The following is a 23725-nucleotide window of genomic DNA, read 5'->3' on the forward strand; positions in this document are numbered from 1 at the left end:
TCTCTCAGCTCTAATAATCAATAGAGCGGATTATGATTTTGTTTGTCAAGAATTAAAGACGAACAAGTGCCTAAATATATACCATCTACTGCATAATTGTCAATTTACCCTGTATGCAAATTTGCATAGTTTTTATTATTTCATTAAAAACTTGTCAGACCCCACATTGCTATACTCACAGGCATTCATGCTTTCTATTGTGAACAAGTAACCATTATAAAATCGAGCCCCATTTCATACTCTTTTGCCTTTATCTGTTTAAAAAAATCAAAATCACAAGTATATCTTGGACACAAGACACAAATTACATGAATGAAAATAATGTTGATAATTCAAAAATTACTTTATTTTACAATAAATTGGCAAAATTAACAAAGATAAATTAACTCCTTCTTCATGTTGCATGAAACTTGCTATTGATTTATACTTTGCTATTAATGGTAACGTTGATGATATACATGTACTCGATTTTCATTAGATCTTGAGCAATCTTACTATCAAAATGGTAGTTACCAATGGATGCAGTTTTAACTGATGACACTTTTCATGCAACATCAAAGCTCTTTTATTTGCTTTATTTGCACAATCATAGAATGTATATTCATTACTATCAACATACAAAATACCATCAAATCTGACATTTTCAAATGAATCTTGAAAAAAGGCCTAAAATTTTTCTTAGAACGATGAAAATTCCTGGTTTGACCAAATTATTTAAAATGGGAAAGTTGATAATTGCCATTAGAATAATAGAATTAATTTATTGTAATAACTTTTGAATATTCAAAATGTGACCAGCCTGAATAACAAATTATCTGTAGAAAAATATTTTTAGCCAAATAACAGTGAGACAATTGGTTTCATTAAAGAAGATTAAAAAAAGAAGGCTTAGTACTGAGTTCATCAGTTCAATACCCATACCATCAAGTCCATCCTACCAAGAAAATCAGGAGAGAAAATGTTCGATATCATGCTAAATTTCTGTTCTTCATCTACTTATGTTTAATTTTATGATTATAGTTATTATTGATGAAACTGAATCAAGATCAGTTACAATAAGCATCACTACCAAGCCATGGATTTCAAATAAAATATTTTGGATAGAGACTTGGTCTAGTTACACAACGCTTTATGAACTTTGGATCCCTGGGGTGAATTCCTCTTAACAAATAGAATCGCATCCAGGGATAGACAATGCACACATTACTTAATCAAGTGTGGCTATTATAAAACAAAGTTAGAATACATTAAAGCCAAGATTAGCTTAGCTTTGTGAATAATCAAGCCCATTAGTCCTTGTTTTCTAAATGATACTTCCTTATATCAATATATTTTTTGCTTTCATTAGATGGACTGTTAGGGCTGGGTGCCATTAAAGAAGGAAATGGGCTCCTACCGCCCTCCTCCCCTCCCCTATTTTGACCATCACCACAAGCAACATGCAAATATCAGATCCTATTTAATTTTTATGGAAATGTATGTGCTGTCTCAGTGTAGATTCATTTCTGAAAACAAAATGCAGAGGTGATTATTTCTTTCTGCATACATGCAGACTCATAAATTGATTAATGGCATACCAATATGATTATCAAAATATTTATTCCTCATGATAAGGTATATATTACCACAGAGCAAATAAATAATAGACACTTCATGTCTACCTTTGCTCATATGACTCATAATTCAAATGACAATGATTTGTATTGTAAATGTTTGTTTTAAACGTATGAACATAATTTGTATTATTCTTTGTTATGTTGGAAATAAAATCTAAATCTGAATTGCAGCTACCAAACATAGATGTAATTAAAATATCATCTTGAAATCATCCAATGATATTTGGGCACAGTGGTAAACTACCTGTCCTGTGCAAATGATGAACAAGGAGGTCATGTGCTTGATCCCTTGTTGAGTCATATAAGTATCTTTTAAAAAATGGGACCTTTTGCCTTCTTGTCAGATGCATTACTCATGCAGTGGAAGATTGGCTGGTAGCTGAAACAGCTATCCTGGGCAAATAATATTTATTACTATTAACTCTTGTAATTATATTTATTCTTTTGTAAAATTAGACATGATGTTGCTACACTCTATAAAATTCTGATCATGTCTTTTATGACTAGAGATCAATTACACACAGTAGAATACAGACCATGTAAAAATGACTAATGACCTGTATGGCCTGTTTTAGCTACACACATGTTTACAATGAAAGAAAATCATGCATGTAAATAGATACCCCATTATTTCCTGATGCTTTCAAAATGTTGGGCTGAATTATCATAAACACTTTAATCAAACTTTGTAAAATAATAAAGAAGCACTTGTTACAACAAGAACCTATGATTATCAGGCGGATCCAGGGGGGGGGGGGCTGAAGAGGAAAAAAAGAGAAAAAAAGAGAGACGAATTGACCCTACATATAGGTGAAAACCTATTTTTTTGCTTAATTTTTTGGCAGACAAATTATTGACCTTTAATTTAGGTGTCAAATTTCCAATGGGTAAAATATGGCACCCCTTTTAAAAAATCCTGGATCCTGTAGCACCCCGAAAATTTTTAACTCTAGATCCGCGCCTGATTATATTCAAACTAAAGCTGATGTGAAACAAATTGACAAAGAACCTGATTCCGCACCCAAGAACATGTTCAAATCAGTCATCCCTACAAATGCTTTATGAAACACCTCAAAGTTCCCATCAATTAAGACAATTATTTCAGCCATGATGACCAGTATGACCATGCCACAATGACCAATGACCACTGGGTAAATAGAATGTTTTGTAATCTTAGGGTCATGCAAAGTTCGATAGACACATGGCCTTCCACGCGGATCAGATAAAACAAAACATTATTTACTGTTCAAAACAAAGAGCCATTATAAGAAGTTCAGATAACTCTAGACTAAAGAAGATCAGCCATGTCTCTGCAAACAAAACATTGTTTGCTAAAGCTGATATAAAACTTCCAAAATACTGGCTAACTAGATTAGAATAAAGGGGCAGTGAACCATGAGTCTTCCCTGATTTCATGTTCAATAAAACATGCAATATGTTCTTTTGACCCATAGACGACCTTTGACCCTATCATTCTCATAAACACACATGTGGCATAACCCAAGGATCATTTGTATCAAGTGTTAACACAATTAATTGATGCAAAAAAAAACAAAAAAAAAATGAGAGCAAATTGAACAAAAACTTTAAGAAAAATGATGCCCATGACCTCATATCTTTTGACCATTTTTCATTTCTGTTTGACTAAAATCGGTTAGTTTGGGAGCTTTATTTAAAGATTTAGAGACAAATTATAATTTTATGCATAAATTAACATAGTTAGAAAATAAGCTTGAATTATTCTAGAATACTTATATGCTGTGCATAATGTGTGTGCTGATATTTGTGAGAAAGTGATATTATGGCCAAGATCTCAGGGGGGACCAAATCCCAAATTAGCCCCCCCCCCCCTCCTCCAACTCATATAGGAACATCTGACATTGAAAAATCAAATGGTGTATTTATTTATCGTGAAAAAAAGGTAAAGTTTATTATCTAGTTTGCTTGAAAATTGGTAAAATCAACAATCATTTGATAAACAGCAGCCCTCTCAACATTCAAGATTATGTGCATACTGTTAAAGTTCATTTCATTTTGTCTTCAGATAGCCAAACATTATCTGCTGTAGGTATCTCATCATAAACCCAACCCCAATTCACACTATAGAAATTGCCTCACAATACAAGATTCACATTGCTATATCCAGCAAGATTTTCTTGCCTGAAAGTCAAACTCATTATATAGAAATGTATCAAAACATGAAATTCTAAGGCAAAATAAGCATTCTTTCCAAATACTTACACTCAAATTAAGGCTTCATCTTAGTCTAAACCATGAGTCAGAACTTAAAATCATACATGGGGTGGAGCTTAAAATAAGCAACAATATTTGGACCAACTGGTACTTCAATTTTCCCCCTACAAAAGTTGATTGATTTTGTATTTCAATAAGACCTTTACTCATTTAAATTAGAAAGATTTTGTAAATACAATATCTCTTTATACCATATTCATATCAATTTCTGCTAGTATAAATGGGCTAGTTAATGAAAGAGAGAAAGAAATTACTGCCTTAATAAGATTACCAAAGGTCATTCTAAAATGTTACCCTGTCTTGTTCAACAACAGAATAAATAAACTATAGAGGACATCTATCTATAGAATCTGTTTCACCTCAAAAGTATAGATAAGATAAAATATTTGACCTAAAAAGAACCTGCTATCTGCCTTGAATATTCTCAATAACATAAATGATTCTTCATTAAATAATTATCACAAATCTACACAGTGCTAAGCAACTTGACGAGTTTGTAATATTGAAAAGTCTTACTGAAGAAAGATTAAATTCATAGAATTATTTTGTAATCTAGATACGCTGATTAATTTGAAGTGTCACATCATTACATTTATCTCACGTCATTCCTGTTACTGATTGAAATAGTTGTGGAAAATATTAATATCATTTGGCAAGGACAGACTTGCATCATGACCTTTAGTGTCATGATATGAGAGATTTTGATTAAACCTCAGTCCATGACTGAATCAATTTATTAATTCCACTGTCAAATCAAGACCTGTCTTACAAAGAATTTTGACTGATCCAACAAATCATAACTATGGAAAGCCAGAGACAACATCATCTCAAATGAATATGTGCATTCACAAAACTTTCTATTCCTGCATGCATCATTTTTTTAAATCAATTAATGCACCCCTCTTTAATTTCAAAGTGAACTATTATGTCCTACTGTATATCGAGAATTATGACTCGATAGATTTCAATAGTTGAGAATGATAGTATCAATCACATGTCTTTGTAAGATGGGGCCTCAGTGCACCCCAAATAATCTATTTACCTACCATTTATATCAGTTTTATATAAGGGTGATTATACACCTCCAGGGCACTAATCACATAACTGATGTAATTGTCACCTTGAACCTATTTAGAATTATATTTCACCCAATGTGCAAACTAATTGTTTGCATTCCAGGCTAGTTCCTGCTTTATCATTTTATTGGTTGACAGAAGAAAGGGAGATAATGGTTCTTGGAAACAAGATACAGAAGAATTTCCTCTCCAGACACAACGAACATGTTCCTATTGTAATATCTGGTGTGGAATTCCTTACGTAATATTACTAGGAAATTATCATCAGCACATTCATTCAAAAGTGCTCTTAAACTCATACTAGTTGTCTTTAAGCTGTAATTCTCTCACAAAACCAATTGTTGTACTGTATGTTTTAAGCTTGAAGATTATTTTGCAAGTAATTACGCCTCACACACATTTTGTAAATATTTGTATTTTGAATTGTGGAGCATAATAATTTGCTTCTTTTCTATTTGCAGTCATTTGTTAGCTAGTTTGACTTTCTTAAGATTTTCTTGTGTTTTATATTTTGAAAGGTGTGACAATGGCTCAAACTTATGCTTTATAATTATTGTTAATTTCTGCATGGCTGCCTCTGACATACAATCATTTATGTAAATGATCATTTACCTCTTTTTGATGAATGTAAATAATAATTCTTGTATACATTGCATTAATCATAAGTATTGAATAATGAAATGAAACCTTATCATAGAGTTTGACACACTATAAACTTGGGGTAACTTATGAGAAAACTACAGAACATGGTCTAGAAATTCACACACAATCTTAACTCAAATACACTCAAACACAATGATGATCTTTGTCAAACTTATATTTTGATCTGCTGAACAAAATGTGAACCAAACGATTCTACTAATATTTTCACAAAAATGCTCACAACATAAAGGAATAGATATAGGTCTATTTCATGTGATTTGATAATAGATTTATTCACTTATCGATAAATATGTTCATATCTTCAAACACACTTAACCATTGGTTTTAATGAGGAATCCGACACCATCATGAGGGTGTTTACACAGTAACAGATGATATACCAACAGACATCATGGAGGGCTTTGTATATTCCCCCCTCACCTGTCATATTTAAAGCCATTACCTTACATTTCCTTGCCCGAAAATGTCTGAAGCAGCCAAAAAATGTATGTGGTGGGATGGGATAATGGCTGTGTATTTCAAAAAGTGACAGCAAATTATTATACACTCCCAAAAACAGTACAGAACAAAGTGCCTTTACTCTTACTCAATATCATCACATTCAAGCATTGTAAAAGTGCATCTTGGGAATAACACAAAGTCTGGTGACAGCAAATTTATTATCATATGCTCCCTAAATCTCCATGACAAAGTGCCTTTAATCTTATTCAATGTCTTCACATTCAAGCATTGCAGAAATGCATGCTGTGAATAACACCCGAATTGCCTCCTCAGACTGTCATCTCTGATTCGTTCCACGATCAGTACTTCAACCTTGATGGCGGGGTCAGTTACCCCATTCCAGGGCTTTCACAAATTCATCTTCAGTGAATGCAAGCATTTTGGCAGCTTCAATGTGCATCTGAAATGATATAATAACCAAATCAAAATAACAAATACAGTTACACATCTCTACTTCTATACTAAACGGAGCCACAACACCGAACTTGAAATGATGCTGGTGTTGGGATTGACCTCGGAAAATATGATGTATTTCTGGCAGTTCTTGCTGAAGGCTGGTGCTGAATGTTGTCTGCTGAACCCAGCACTGTGGCTGGTGTTGACGATCTACGTGTAATTTCCCCATTCACCAACACCAACCCCCAGGGATTGGGAAAATTGTGATTTCAAGTTCGGTGTTAGTGTTGGCAATCTCAAGCTCGTGAACAGGTGGCAAACACGATGAAACATCCTCGTAAAATTAGCTTTTACAGTTACGATGAGTACAAATCATTTGAGCTTTATACATTGTGATGAACAATAATGTTTACTCTTTCGAATTCTTGAATTAATTTAAGTATTGGTATTATGTACAATGAGAATTTAATGCATTTCTCTGTTTTCACTTTTGTTGTTGAGACTTCAAAAGTTTAGATGATTTAGCAATGCAGCGGAGAGGCGTGACGTCATGTGCTATCAATAATGCAATCGGTATCATTCTTCTGAACCCAGCTAGGTGTTGGAGCTCAGTTCAGCAGCCTTTTTAGGCTTTCAACACCAACACTGAATTTGAAATCACCAATATGAATCAGGTTGATTTACAGAGATTTCAATGGGGTCTGTTAGGTATTTATTTGGCTATGACTTGGACTATAATGAAAGCAATTCACATCAAATTTGGTGTGTGGAGGCTTTTCATCATGCTCTACTGAAATAAGGTCATGAATATGCTTAAATGCACCAAAAATGACATTGATGATGTCATACTTTGGTACCCATAACTTCCATGAAAATGAAAGAACTCACCTTTTGTCGCTTCAGTACATCAATGAGTTTTACTTGCTTCTTAAAACCTGACATGAGTTCATTCTTCTGTTTCTCTAAGCGTTTGTTTTCTGCAACCAGCTGTTCTACCCTTCTCCTCTCACCCTCTGATGATTCCTGTAGTCCCATGCATAAGAAGGATACTTTCAATTTTCTAAAACAAATGCTAAAATGTTCTATATATTCATTAGCACCATGTTTGGTGGACAGTGGACACCATGCATTATGTATATATCCAGTGTCATCATCATCATAAGAAAGACATTTTAATTTCCATTATCCTATATGATTAATAATGTAAATAAACACCAAATTGGCGTCCTTACTAGAATTTTGTAATACATCCGTTACATAGATACATCAGCTTTACCTATTATTAACAATTTTCTATTATGACACAATAGGCAATATAACTGCACTCAATTTGATATTACATTATTTTGCACAAAGGATCGAAGTGACATTGCAAATATCTTGTCAACTAAATTCATAATTCAGATACTTAAATAGAAAATGAAAGATATGATATTAATACCATGCATTCATGTTTTAATAATCAATATTTCATTTGAGGAATATGGTATCGAATCTCCATGAGATCTTACAAAGGGCTGATATTGATTCAATCTCAACTATGTTCAAAGTTTGTCTTCATTCATTCAAATCTAAATCAGAAATTTATTTATTATATTGTAAAAAATATTGATATCATAATCCTAAATCTAGGTTTATTCATAGTCCCTTTGTGTAAATAAAAAGAAAGCTGCTTGGTCACATACACCCTGCTTGTTATTCATTATGTGTACGAATCCCACGGGCCATGATGCACACGAGTTACCATAGTAATGACATTAGCATGCATTTCATTAATATGCCAGCCTGCATTGCACATACTTTTAGACTGCCTTTGTCACGATATCTACACTGTATGACTGAGATGGATGCTATAATCTCAATGATTTGCAAGGGTCCCTGTAATTTTTAACAATTCTATATAACACATAGATGAATGATGCAGTGCATGTAAAGTCGTTTTTACATCCTGCTATGGAGAGGGATATGTTAAACGTTGTCCTGAAACTTGATGTAAGTAAAGGTCCAGGGTATGATAACGTTCACCCCAAAGTCTTGAAGAAATCTATTCATATAGTCTTGACTTCTCTTTATAATATCATTAATTTGGCCATAGAACGTGGTATATTTCCTGATGCGCTCAAAATCGCCCGAGTAACTCCGGTTTTTAAAAGTGGTAATACCTCTTCACTAAATAATTATAGACCTATATCAGTATTATCAATTTTCAGTAAGATCTTTGAAAAAATTATATATAATAAGTTGATTGTTTTTATTGAAAATAATAACATTTTATTCGAAAAGAAGTTTGGTTTTAGAAAACACCATACTACTTGCCATGCGCTTTTAAAATTTGTTGATAGCATATCTCAGGCTTTTGAGTGCAATGAATCATTAATCAGTATATTTTTAGATCTATCAAAAGCTTTTGATTGTATAGATTTTAATATTTTATTCCATAAATTGTATTTTTATGGAATTAGAGGGACTCCATTATTATTGAAAAGTTATTTATTAAATCGTAAGCAATATGTGAGCATTGGCAATAATTCATCAGCATATAGCGATATACAAATGGTTGTACCTCAGGGATCTAATCTAGGCCCATTATTATTTTTCTTGTATATAAATGACTTGCCAAGTGTTAGCAGTATTCTATCATTTATTCTCTTTGCTGACGACACAATATTTTTATCTGGTAATGATCCTTTTATATGAATTTTATATTAAATACTGAAATAGCCAAAATTCAACGATGGTTTCTTGCCAACAAACTTTTTATTAATTTCGAAAAAACAAATTATGTTATTTTTAAAACACACAATAAACATATTGATAACAGTGCAATACAAATAACAATTGCCAATAAAGCAATAAAGCAGGTTAATCAAGTAAAATTCTTAGGAGTAATTCTTGATGAAAATATGACATGGAAATATCATATAGATTACATTTGTAAAAAGATTTCTAGAGTAATTGGAGTATTGAACAGAGTAAAAAAAAATTTACCATTACACATCCTTGTAAATATATATAATACCTTGATCTTGCCACATTTGAATTATTGTCTGATTATCTGGGGTGGCTGTGCATCATATTTATTCCAAAGGATATATGTGATTTAAAAACGTGCAATAAGGGTAATAACAAATTCCTTTTTTAGAGCTCATACACAAATTTTATTTTTTAAGCTAAAAATTTTAAAGCTAAATGAACTTTATAAATCGCAAATTATTTTATTTATGTACAAATATTTCAATTTAAATTCTACTTTTCCATCTTGTTTTAATACTTATTTTATATTTAATAGCAGTATAAATAATTATGTAACGAGAAATTCAAACAAATCATATATACCGTTCTTTCGTTATACGCTTTCTAAATCTACAATTCGTTATAAAGGACCAAACTTGTGGAATAATTTACCTGATACTTTAAAATTATCTGTTACATTCTCGTCATTGAAACGTAGATTGAAACAAAACCAACTGTCTACTTATAGTTAATAATTCCAACTGCCTATCTAAGGGGGGGGGGGGGGTTGATGTCGATATGTTCGTGTCTGTTTGTGTGTTTTTTGGCCACTATTCTATTTGTGTTTTTAATCGTACCATAATGTAGTAATCAAGGGAGTCGGCTTTGACAGGTCAATGGCCTTTCTGACTTCCTACATCCGCTACATTTTATTTTCATTTCTTTTAAATTTCTACCATTTTTTTAATGCTTATACTGTGATTTAAATTCATTTACTCCTTTGTTATTGTATACTTGTACATATGTTTGTATGTTTTTAAAGGATGTCAAATAAATGAATTGAAAAAAAAACAACTATGATTATAACAATAATCCCCTAGGGAAATTGTAAATCTATATTATGGGTATATTCAACTCCAGATGGGGCATGCACTTTATGTATAATATTGACCTACCCTTGATGATGTCTTCATCCGTTGTAAATCTGATTTGTATTTCTCTACTTCCTCCAGTGCCCTATTCAATCGTACTTCAGTAGCATTCTGACTGGTAGCAGACTTCTTCTGATTTCTCTTCAATTCATCCAATTCCTGCTCAAAACAAGACCAAGAATGATGAAAACTCTAAAAGTTAGTTGTTGTTTTTTTGTTTCTGAGAAAATCCAATCTTACTCCAATACCACGCCATGGCTAGAAAATCTTGCATAATCATTAAACATTTGATGGATATTTTACAAAGGTTCTTAATGGCTTGGACATTTCTCTTGACATAGGATGTTTATTGTATTACTTTTTGTTCCCATTTTTCGTCCAAGAAATAATAAAAAATGTCTTCTCAGATCATAATTGAACAGTCAATGAATTTCAAGTATATTTCTTTCATTTCTTATTTGAAACTCGGGTGCCATCCATAAATACTAGTCATAAATTTTGGTTACAAGAAAACAGCAGCTATCACTATAAATAATCATGTAATCTATGCTGTAACCTTAGTAACAAGTAGTGCCTTGTATGCAATTATCATTGGACTCTTTCTCAAATGTGCTGAATTAAACTTAATGGATAAAATTTGCATCATCCATAGTTTCAAACCACAGATTCAAGACCATCACAGTGATATTCAATTCTTACCTTTCTGAGTCCCGTAAGCTGGTTCTCTAATCCATCGCTCTTTCTCTTGGTATCTTCTGCTAATCTCTTATATTTATCAATCTGAGTTTGATGAGATGAGTTGGTCCTCTGTAACCTTGCCCTCTCCTCTTCAGCTTCCTTCACGCGAACCTCAAGCTTACCCAAAGATTCATCCTATCAAAAAAGAACGATTGACCAAATACTTGCATATGCATTTATATGGTAGCACTTTTTCATATAATTCATTTTATTCTGTAAGACCTGCCACTACAATAGAAAGCCAAAGCAAAAGATAAAAGACCATTTAAAGTAAAAAAAAAGAAAAGACAATGGAGAAAATATACATAGCTGGAAGCACATTTAAATAACTATTAACCCTAATAAAATACAAGCCATTCTGTGACACATGGACATCTGACCACCTTTATCTGGACCCTTCCCTAAATGACTTGTCTCTGTTCCATCATTCACAAAAAATGTAATGTTCAGAAATAATCAAAGGCTTGATCAGTTTATGAAGTGCAATAATATACAAACAAAAAAGATACACATAACTAACGATTAATTGTAACTCTTTAGTAATTGGTTTGCCATATGTATATATCATAATCTGCTACAATAGGTGTTTTAAGAAAAGCTATGTTTTCAATTAGGAATCCCATTCAGTGGCTTTTTGCTCAAATACATTTTTTTTTCAGCATAGACAAAACGGTAATTTGCCAATTCGTCTACTGCCAACTCGTCCACTCACCACATGGTCTATTTTCATTTAGTCTAATGCCATTCTGTCCATCAACATTTCATCTAACAACCATTTGGTCCATTAACCATTTGGTCCAATCATCACTTCGTCTAATCAGCATTTCTTCCATGACCATTTCGTCTCATAACCAGTTGGTCTAATATCCATTTCATTTTCATTCATTTTGCACAATTTAATACTTAGTCCAATTAGACCAAAGGTATATGGACTAAATGGCTATTGGACCAACTGGTTATTAGATGGAATGGCATTAGACTACATCAAAGTAGACCATGTGGTGAGTGGACAACTGATTGTAGAACAAATGATAGTAGATGAGTTGGCAATTGGACGAATTGGCATTAGACGGATTGGAAATAAACTAACAAAACAAGGGGCAATGTGGGACAGTTAATGAGAGATCCTGCAAAGCCACTAAAAGATGTGGATTAGTATACAAATGATGCATGGGTTAGAGTGGGTCAGTAGGAACTGTGTGCACAAGGTAACTTTGGCATGGTTTAACCCACGAGGCGCAGCCGAGTGGGTTTAGACCATAATGCCAAAGTTACCGCGTGCACACAGTTCCACTGACCCACGAAAGAAACCCATGCATCATCTGTTTTATAGAATGGAAAAAATTTATTGAATAAACCACAAAAATTAATGATTTACCGGATGCATGATAATTTCATGCGTCCGATAAATTCAATTTACCCGACGCATGAAAAAATTTACCGGACGCATGATTTTTTTTACCGGACGCATGATTTATTTACCGGATGCATGAAAATTCCAAAATGTAATGCAGACCCTTTGATAATCCGGGACAACAAAAATATGTATGCCTAACTTGATAATATGTTGGCACAAAAGCATTATTATACCCAAAATGCCAGATACAGCTTTGCATTGACTAGATATGAGGCAGCCTCAGACCTCCAATAGCTGTGTGTGTATGCCCGGGCCGCGCCGGGGGCCAGCGCCTACGGCTGCCTGGGCCTGCAGTGGAGATTTGGCTGTGCACAGCCAGTCCAGTGCAGTAGATCTAACGTTAGATCGTATGTCTGGACTTCTCAACTAATGAGTATGCGGGCAGTTTTAATCCTATGACAATTATTGTACCGTATTTGTACTTACAGATCATTTGGCATCCTTATTTTGATTCATTCTGCCTTGATCGAAAATTCAAAATTTTGACGTAAACAAGCGTAACAGTACATGCGCGATGACATCACAATGACCTTTTCAGGCGATTACTTGTTTACAGTAAATATCGTTTTGATTATCGGGATATCGTTCATGCAGCCCAGTAAAAATTCTTGCATAGCTCTCAACCAATCAGATTGCAGGGATTTTCTCATCCATTCTATAAACATTGTTAAGGACATCTACAGGATGCTGTTAATACATGTACCTTTTGATTACATTCATGAGCTAATCGGTCCAGTTCTTCTTGCATGACACGAAGCTTGGCCTTCAGGAAACGAATGGTAGCCTCTGCAAAATGGCAACAAAATATACATGTTATGAAACATTTCATACAAATCTCTCTAAAAAAGTGTGTATTTCAATCACAAAACGCTGGCAAAATAGATCGCCAATAACTTGACATACTTCTTCTATCATTCCTTGAGAAAGTATGGCGTAACAGAAACTGAGTTGGATATAGACAGGGACAGTGCAAGGGTATGGTAATCCCTTTTTTCTCAACATGAAGACAGAAGTGCATTATTAAACAACCCAGCACACTTTGTAAACCCTTCTTACTTCCTCTTGTTTTCTTCGCTCTTCTTTTTCTAATTTTTTCCTTTTCTTTTATTCCCTCCTGCTAGTGAGAAATGGGCAAACTTATGGATTCATTTTTAGTAAACTGTTGACTGGTATAAATAACTATGACCACAAACCATACAAACAAGCATGAATTTAGTACCTTGTTACAAAAGCATGCATTCATACGGGCTTCTCTTAAAGTAAGTGCTAAATTAAGAGTAATCAATAAAAGAAATCTCCATAAATTGTGGTCTCAAACCCTTTTTTAAAAATACCTTTGTATAATTTGGCCATAAGGATCTATAATACACACCTGATCCCATTCCCTCTGCAGCTTGTGGTAGGACATCATCAAATTCCTGATCGGCTGGAGCGTTTCCTTCAGAATACTGTTTATCAAGAGCTGAGAATGTATCCGCCAAGGAGTAATCTGTCTGAACAGCATCAGGGATCGCGACATCATCAGCTCGGTTGGATGACATTGAAGTCTGGGATTTGGTCCTAAATATATGTATTAAAGAATACAAAACCAATTGATTAGCATTCCCATAGCATTAATGAGGTCTATTTTGGGTCAATTAGAACACACTTTTATGGAATGCCCATTGTTCAATCATGTTATAAAGTTTTTTTTTTAATGCAATCAAATTAAAAGAGAAATATAAAATTTGAAATTAGATCTTTGGTCTATTACCATGAATACTTAATACGGAAAACAGAATACAGTAATCCATACAAGTGTGTGATAAAATGTCATCTTCAGTATAGACTGTGTTATTTTATAAGAAAACAACCCCAAGTTAATGATTCTAAACACTTGACGAAAACACATTTTGTCCTAGTCAGTCCAGGTTTAATTAGGTGCGAGAAAAAGTGAAAGAGGGGAAATTACAAGATGGAGATCAGAAAATAAAGAAGAAAAAAAATTGCAAAAGGAAATACAATGAATAGTGTGGAAGAGTAAATGTATGCTTATTTGGCCAAATGGGTTGACATCCAAGAAAAAGACCAAACTGTTCTTTTGTATGAAATGGAATGGCTCCCTCTGCACTTGAGATGATGAAAATTTGCTGATAGAAATTGGAGAAGAGCACCTAATACCATTGCAGTACTACACTTCAATACATTTTCCATGTAGAAGTGGCCTAGTGATTTAAAGCACCTTATGATTCGTTAAATGTGTAGTATAGGTAGTCGCAGTAGTAGTAATTGTAGTAGTAGCATCATTATTAACAACATTACCTTTCTTTATATTCAAACCCTAATCAGAAAAATTAAAACCATGGAAGTTAACTATTGAGCTATACCAAGCAATATTTATATCATTAAGATTCTGGGTGTCAAAAACAATACATATTAAGAAGATGAAATAAAAGAAATTTGCTTTCCCACCGTGTTTTGTTTCTTGATGGAGGTCTGCCTGAACCAGCTGCTGATCCAGGTCTGCCTCTAGAGGGCGGTTTCTTCTCTGATGCTAGGTTTGTTGGTGGAATAAGGGAAGGCTGGGAATATGGAGAGAGAAAAATAATAATGATCTGAGCTGTTGAAACATTGTGTATGCCAAAATATATTCATTTGATATCCTGATCATCTTTGATTACAATTCCTCCTGCACAATTTTGTGTTCATTATTTTATCCCCTGCCATCACTACATAAACATGATAAGTAACTACAAGCAAAATTTCCTTATCTATAAATTCATTTAAATATCAAGAAATATAGAGATATAGATATTTTGTTGAGAAAGTTGGTATAATGTTGTTTACAATTCATATTGTGGGAGTTTAGTAATCTTACCAAGATACAATGTACTATTTGTTAAGTTTGTAAACCTATTTATAGCAATACAGTTTACATTACCGACTAAAAACCATGACTGTTACCATATTTACCACATGATAAACTTCATTTTAAAATGATGGAGCTTTTCATTGAAAGTTTTCTCAGTGACTTTCACTGACAGATGTTATAAGCTACTGCAAACCCTTGCATCTGATAGGCCGAGTGCTAATTAGTTGGTGAAAATCAATGTCAAAGGAACCCTGCTCTGAAAATCATACTCTCATGCATATACAAAAGAGTGAACAGTTTTACTACTATTTATCAATGAATTACCTTTGATATATCATCAGAAACAACTGGGTCTGTGTTGAATATAGCCTGGTGTTCCTCCTCACCACTCAGTTCAAGCCGGTTAAATGAACGGGTCAAGATATCTTCTTGTTCTCTCTGTTGATAAAGGAAATATTGGTGAATAATTAATCATATTTCATCATGTTGTCATTCTTGTGCAGACTAGAAGACACAAGGTGTAGGGTTCTCTTAATCTACAAAAATCAAATTTCAACTTATACTGATGGAAATGAAAGTGATTAATATTCTGATTTGGCACCAGAGGACAGGTTAGTGGTTTTGCGTAGTCGTATGTAACTTACACACAGCTTTATGATATAGTACACTAGTGTTGAGAGCATGATTCAAACCCTGTTTACATGACATTGTGTGATGATGATTCCCTTGACTATTTAAGGCCACACTGAGGATATGGGGCTCAAATCTCCAGTGTAACTCATGTTATATAAAAAAGATACCAATATTATCATTCATAACCCCACACCTACATGTAGTAAATTCAATCCCAGAACCAGCCTTGTATGGCTGTGCCCATCCAAGGGCCCATTTTGTAAAGACTTACAACTGTGGTTACTTTGCCATTATTGCAGGTAGCTATGATGCTTAAGACCTGTTACCATGGTAGCTGCCATATATAAAGGCAAAGTTACCATCGTTACAACTCTTTATAAAACAGCCCCCTGGTAGTGTATGTGTTGGTCCAGCACAAATATACCAGATTTCAACACAAAATTTGAATCATATATTTAATTATGCTTGCTCACCATGACCTCTTCTGCCTCCTGTATGAGTGATGCAGTCTTTGCTTCAAGGGCAGCATTGAGGCGCCTGTATGAAAATATGTATAAATCATCTACTGAATAAACATATAAATACTATTGTGACTCATACAAGCAAAAAATATATTTCTTTCAATGTTCAAGTTTTGAGATGGCTCACCATGCCATAATACTACATGTGCCTGTGGTATTACAAGGAAGGGCGTTTATTTAAAACCCTTTCATAAAAAGTTCTAAATAATTAACAGAACACACATGCTTTTGGGTTCAATACAATATGTGATTTGGAATGAACTACAGAAGAAAAAATAGCCCAATACATTGCTTTACTGATGGTCTTCGGAAGAGTAATCAGAGATTAAGACAACTAGAGAGAAGATATCTTTACTCCAGAGCCAAATATGATCACAGGATCCTGAAGGATGAATGTTGTATCTATAGCAAGTCAGCAACCAACTTGCCAAGGCTAAAATAGAGTGTTACTCTGAACAGCTTGATGGCTCTTTCAAAGCGTTGATCATTTGACTTAAACCTCTACGAGGTAGGTCCTCCCATCACATGATGACCTTCATCAATCTTTGGCTAATCGTTCCTCCCGATTTCTTCAGCACCAAGATCAATAACATAGTCAGGTCATTTGATAGTCTACCCTCGAGTAATCTTGAATGCCCACATTAACTTCTGAAGCACTCAACAGTATTTTAATGTGTTCTCTACTGTATCATTGGGCCGAGTTCATGGAGTTATCAAAGAGTCTTTTTTAAATTCTACCCGACTCAATCCAATCCCCAATCGGCTACTTAAGAATTGCTTCAATGAGTTAACTCATACTATAAAGCTACAAGTGATTTCCTCATTAATGGTTCTCCCTGATTCTCTCAAGAATGCTAATGTAACTCCACTCTTGAAGATTCTGAAGGTGAGCCCTGATGATCTAAAGAGCTAGAGACCTGTCTCTTATCTTCAGTTCCTTGGAAAGATTATAGACTCGTTTTAAAATAATCCAGCAATATTTATCTGACACAACCTCTATTCTCTGATGCAGTGAGGATAGCAATACAGTCATTTGCCTCAGCTTATGCAGCTCCCTCAGCTATCCAATGCAAATTTTATTTCAATTTTAGGCTGAAATCCCTTTCCCTTTCCAACTGTCTTCTATATCACTTCGTATGATATATGCTCAATGTAAATATTGTAAATTGTTATTATCCTAATAGTTACAGGAAAAAAAATTCCCCCTTCAAAAGAAATGTTTAAAAGTTTCATATCTGTATCTGTAATTAATAGACTTACATATACTCTTCTTCACGGCTGAGAAGATCCTTGTTCACACCAGCGCTAGATGTTGGTCTTGATCCTGAACCAGTAGCTTTGGTTCCAGTAGCAGACCTTCGACCTCCAACAGCACCTCCAGTAGATGGTCTACTCCTCTGTTCAGAATGGGGGAGGGGGGAATGGTAAAATGAAGCTGTAATAAACTTTTTTTTAAATTGACAAAAAGTTAATTCACTGGACCTTACTTCAAATACAAACCACTTTTGTGAGATTTAGATTGCTATAAACCAAAGAAATTTTATTCACTGAAATTGGTGATTTTAAAAAAATTGCATAAGGGTCAGAAAATTCACCTCTTTGACAAGCAATGTTTATAAACTGTATGCATTTCTGTGTTAATACGTATTCAATGGGTGCCACTCCTCTAAAGTTGGTCTACTAGAATACAGCACAATTTTGTCAGGACTGAAAAAAAAATTCTGTCAAGTATTAATGAACACTCTGGCAAGTACAATTTATTTTTGTTTTTCAATTTTGATAACAGAATTATATCCAAAATGAACATTTGATACAATGATGCTTGAAACTATAAAACAAGTCTCCATTATTACAGGTGTGATGAAGTCCAAGAGGCAAGAGGTTAGTTTCATCATCATCAATTTCAAACAATGCCTCAGAGCCATAAAAGCACATTCTGATGATCATACAAAACCTGAATGAGAAATATGATTAAATTTTTGTGGTAATTGGATTAATTTTTCTACCCCCAAAAACTGATCAAATTCCTTTTGCTAAAATTGAAAGGATGAGATACATTTAATAAAGTCTAACATTTGTGTGGTGTGGTGCCCTAGTACATTTAATTCTGCGAATATTCATATCTACTCAATTCTAATCAAAGAACACATGCGAAGACCAAAAACTTTAAACCTGATCTACACAGATATTCTTTTAAAAAGTCGAAGTCAAAGTGGTGAATATTGAATTTTAGGCATTCCATGTAAAAAGCCTCAACATGCAGCCTTTTCTCATCAAAATCCATGAAACTTGTGCAAAATGAATGGGTGTGCAAAGATGGAGCGCCATATAGAGTACCGAAATGTGACGTCACAATGTCATGACAACGAATCGGCTGGTTCTAAACCGAGTCGCAGCTGACGATCTTCTATACACATATAGTATTTGCAAAAATGGTGATGTGCAATAGAAACACGCGCTATAGAGCGATATGAGCGAGTCGCAATACTTCCGGGTGGGTGTTTCATAAAGCTTTTCGCAGTGGCGGACCATGACCCGGAGAAGACAATGATTGGAGGGGCACTGTATTGTTTGTGAACAATGCCGTGCCCCTCCAATGCTTTCTCTCCTCCAGGTCACGGTCCGCCACTGGCTGTTCATAAGTTAAGAACGACTGGTGATCCTTTCTTGTGTTAAATCGTATAATAACTTGGCGATGGTTACTTTAGCGCATAAGTATCACCAGTCGAACAAAGTTGCTCCTAAATCTTAACTTACCAACAGATTTATGAAACGGCCCCTGAGTTCATTTGTTTAGAACCACTGACACTAGTACAAGGTTAGTATATACTAACCTCGTACACCGTTTGACCATAAGTAGTCGGCAAACATCGCTTCATTGAAGAAGTAATATTTGCCGAAACTCCTTCTCGCTACTCATCGGGGCTCTTTCCGGTAAGTAGCAATACAATCATAATTTTTATATTGTAATGAAAATCGAAATCGTACGAAAAAGAGCAAATTCGCTTACCTCGGCCTGGAAAGTGACTTCGCATGTCTCTTCTACGGAAATACAAGGAAGCCCGTTGGTGGCGCTAATAAATTTCACAACCTTGATTCAGCTCCTCGGTAATTTTATAACCGTGTCTAAATTCTTTGAATGCGCAATTCTTATGATTACTTGACTAATTATGGGCACCAATAAATGGAATACCTTCATAAACATAATTCAAGATTATTATTGGCGATGATAAAACTTTTTTGCAAATAATTTAAAACAATGACTAATAAAAAAAAAATTAGAAAATATCTACGTACCTGGAACGAAACCAGCAGTACAAGCTTTTAACGAACGTCAACAATACGGTCTACCGAAGTCTATACGATGAAAAGATTGATCACTTTACGGACTTCGCGTAATGCTTTGCGTCGCTTTGCGTGTAAAATAGTTTAGGTGCCTAGTCTTTCCCTTGTCATGTCTTTGATATGAATATAAATCGCGCGCCCTCTTTAGGCCAAAAATTGATGTTGTCGTTCGACAAGCCGCGCGACATCAAGAGCAAGAAAAGATGAGGAACAGAGGGGAATAGAGTGCTCAAATAAGTCTCCAAATGGACTTCATATGGATCGGTAAGTGAAATGGAATAATTTCATGAGATAATAACAGATGTAGCAATATCGATTCGGCTATGTGAATGGAAGTGGTTAATCTGGACTCCAGGAATCTCCAAATTCTGTGGAAGGATCAGCTCATAGAGAGAGTTGCATGCGACATGCCTTGATTTTACCGTGCACGGCGGCAGTAATGCAACCATGGTGGTTTAGAACCAGGCCACCATGCCCATGACACCATGGTAGCTGACGTCATCGCTTCGGCAAGGGCGGCAAGGTAGGTGGGACGAGGGACCAGGGGCTGGAAAATTTGACAATAAAAAAAAAAGAAGGTTATCACCCCCCAAAGTAAGGTCATCTCGTCCAAAATACATGTTTTATTGCGATTTTGAATGATGTATTTTTTTCCATCATACAAGACCTAAAATAGTAGGGGGACATTTGATATTGTGTCCCCCTACTATTTTGAGTAGGGGGGACGCGTTCCCCCTGTCCCCTATTCCGGATTTTCCGTCCATGCGCTTCGGTACTCTGTAGTGAGTGATTGTATTACCGACCGGTCTTGTATTACCGAACACGCGCATCATACGCATCAGAAAATAATGTCATACGCTCAAAATTTTGCAACATCCTTCCAAAGAGAACTTGAATAGAAAGATAATGAAAAATGGTAAAAAACGAAAAATGGTAAAAAACACATTTTCAAAGTCTTAATATTCTAAAAATAATAAAATATGGTCAAAATAGCTCATCAGTGATTTTGTTGTTTTCTCAACTTTTCCCATAGAAAACACACGTTTGGTAATACGATACCTTTTTCAAGTGACCAAATATTTCACATGCGAAGAGGGGTCCGATTGGAAGCTAATATCGTAAAAAGGAAAAACGATTTCGGCAAAATTTTTACATAATAATATTTTGTAAGTAATTGTGTATTTATGGTGAAAGTTTGGTGAATTTTATGAGAATAATGTGTTTAATATGATTGAATTCATGAAAAGTGTTCGGTAATACGATCCCCTACCATACTTTATCAAGACTCAGTCAATTAATGAAACGCAACATGAAATGAAATGACAGGCTGTTAATTTTGTTACAAACTCATAAATTTTTCATCAGTTCATCAAATTATAATCTGATTTTGGGCAAACTTACTCTTGATAATATAAAGAACAATAGCAACTCACAAATAATTATAAATAAATTCATGTTAAATCATAAGTCCATTTTTTTAGGTACCGTCTAACCTAGACAGCTGGCAGCCGTCTGTTTCGAGGAGTTTTTTAACATTTTTTTTTTTATTCTCCTCGTACACAGACGGCTCGCTAGCGTGCAGCCACCATTAGGGGACTTGCAATGCGAAATCCCCCCGTCGGGGCTATTCAATTTTTGTCTTTAATGAATAAAAATTTTGAAAATTAACGCGACCAAAATGCAAATAAATATTCCCTCTTGGCATTAATTGCCCAAAAACGGAGAAAAATCAAGTTAAAAGGAACAAAAACAGTGACTTACCTCGGCTGTCGCGCAAATTTACTTCCCCGTTTCATCCGATCAAAAGTACATAAACATATGGCCATTGAGTCCCCTGTACAGATCGCGCTAGAACTTCGGTCTCTGTATTTGGTGAGTGAAGCCAACGGAGTTCAGCTGAACAACCAACATAACAGAGACCGAAGCTTTTGGTCTACGTCTAACCCAGAGAGCTCCCGCCCGCGCAACGGGCGGGAGCCCAGAAGCTTACCGTGTATTTTACCATTGTCACCGGACTAGGGTGATTTATGGTCTAAATATTTCTCCAAATGAATTGTGAAAACAGAAAGTATACAATTACCACGATTATATGGATGAAGGTCTAACGAGTGGCAGATTCCTGACATCTGGGCACAGTCTGGAACCTCAAAAAAACGAAAAGTTCTCTCCTTCTACCCCGTCTCGATCGGCCATTTTTGTTAAAAATCGTAACAAAAATGGCCGATCGAGACTGGTCTGGGTAGAAGGAGAGAACTTTTCGTTTTTTTGAGGTTCCAGACTGTGCCGCAGCGGGCGGGAGCTCTCTGGGTTAGGTACCGTCTAACCCAGAGAGCTCCAGCCCGCGTAGCGGGCTGGAGCCCAGACGCGCAGTGTACAAACGGGCATTCAGGTGAGAGTACCGTGAAGTTTGGTCAATATCATTTACATAATACATAATTTAAACAGAAATTAAGCACTTACCACGATTGCATGGATGATAGTCTAACGAGTGGCAGTTTCCTGACATCGAGGCACAGACTGGAACCTCAAAAAACGATCAGTTCTGTCGCGGTGTCTCTCCCTCTTTCAAAATTCAAAACAAAATGGCCGATCGAGACCGAGGCTAGTATAGCACTAGCGCATATAGACTTTGTCAAATTCGCGCATGCGCCCTACACCCTCTCGAACGGCCATTTTGCTATGAATTTTGAAAGAAGGAGAGCCACCGCGACAGAACTGATCGTTTTTTGAGGTTCCAGTCTGTGCCTCGATGTCAGGAAACTGCCACTCGTTAGACTATCATCCATACAATCGTGGTAAGTGCTTAATTTCTGTTTAAATTATGTATTATGTAAATGATATTGACCAAACTTCACGGTACTCTCACCTGAATGCCCGTTTGTACACTGCGCGTCTGGGCTCCAGCCCGCTACGCGGGCTGGAGCTCTCTGGGTTAGGTACCGTCCAGAAACGTTCCCTGTCCCAGATTTCCAACAAAAATTATCACGTGTGGGACTGCACTAGATAACTAGATCTATATGAAACTGCACCAAAATACCTGATAAAAAGGTTATAACTTACTGCAGAAGAAGGTCGTGTTCCGCTAGCTCGACTGTTCCCTCTGCTCTCTGCCATAATCAAGTCTTGTTATGTTAGATTAATTTCAAGAAGCACACTCTTGTACTTGTTGTAGTCCAGTCTTTCTGTCTCTGGCTCGGTCACCGAGGTAGCGACAAAACAATGACCGTGTTCACATTTTCACACGAAGTCGAGCGAGTTGTATACTACCTGCTGCATGTACATACAGCCAGCTGGTACAATATATGGAAACAAGGCGCTCTCGTATAGTATCCAGAAAAACGGCGAGAGTTGATTTCGGGGCATATATACTCTATCACTCCCGCTATCACTCATACTACAACACTTTTAATTGGAACATGCCCCCCCCCCCCCCTCCCCCAATGTTTCACGACCAAGAAAATAGGAGAAAAGGAAAAGAAAAGAAAACGAAAATGGTTAAAGATATCCTATTCTGAACATTATGTTATGTCAAAATCTATCACACAATTCGATTTTTTTTTTTTAATGAAAAATGCCCGGGGAAAATGTTTATAACGTATTAGCTCGATCGCTCCGCTCGATCGCAGGGTTGCAGAAATTTTACCCCATACACCAAGTCCATTTTGCTCATTACGCTACTGGCCTATATGATTAATGGTTCAACTAAATTCGGTCGATTAATAGTTCTCTCCCATCGGCAGTTTCCGCTATGAAAGTCTGCCATATTGCACACTAATTTTGTGAAAGAAATTTAACAATCATGAAATCCTTAATTTGAAACTCTCTTGATCT

General features: G+C 35.3%; 1 protein-coding gene across 1 annotated transcript; it reads right to left on the bottom strand.

Annotated features, from left to right (window-relative positions):
* Nucleotides 1–324: 324 nt before the first annotated feature.
* Nucleotides 325–23147, bottom strand: LOC129257376 (testis-expressed protein 9-like). The gene is made up of 11 exons (XM_054895686.2): nucleotides 22955–23147; nucleotides 17810–17946; nucleotides 16502–16565; nucleotides 15720–15833; nucleotides 14996–15105; nucleotides 13917–14104; nucleotides 13248–13330; nucleotides 11089–11262; nucleotides 10414–10548; nucleotides 7394–7528; nucleotides 325–6509 (listed from the first exon to the last, which is right to left on the bottom strand). Exons 1-11 carry the CDS (start codon nucleotides 23006–23008, stop codon nucleotides 6435–6437), a joined length of 1269 nt encoding a protein of 422 aa, XP_054751661.2. The 5' UTR covers nucleotides 23009–23147; the 3' UTR covers nucleotides 325–6434.
* Nucleotides 23148–23725: the final 578 nt, after the last annotated feature.

This window comes from Lytechinus pictus, chromosome 3 (assembly GCF_037042905.1).
Source record: "Lytechinus pictus isolate F3 Inbred chromosome 3, Lp3.0, whole genome shotgun sequence".
Taxonomy (NCBI): domain Eukaryota; kingdom Metazoa; phylum Echinodermata; class Echinoidea; order Temnopleuroida; family Toxopneustidae; genus Lytechinus; species Lytechinus pictus.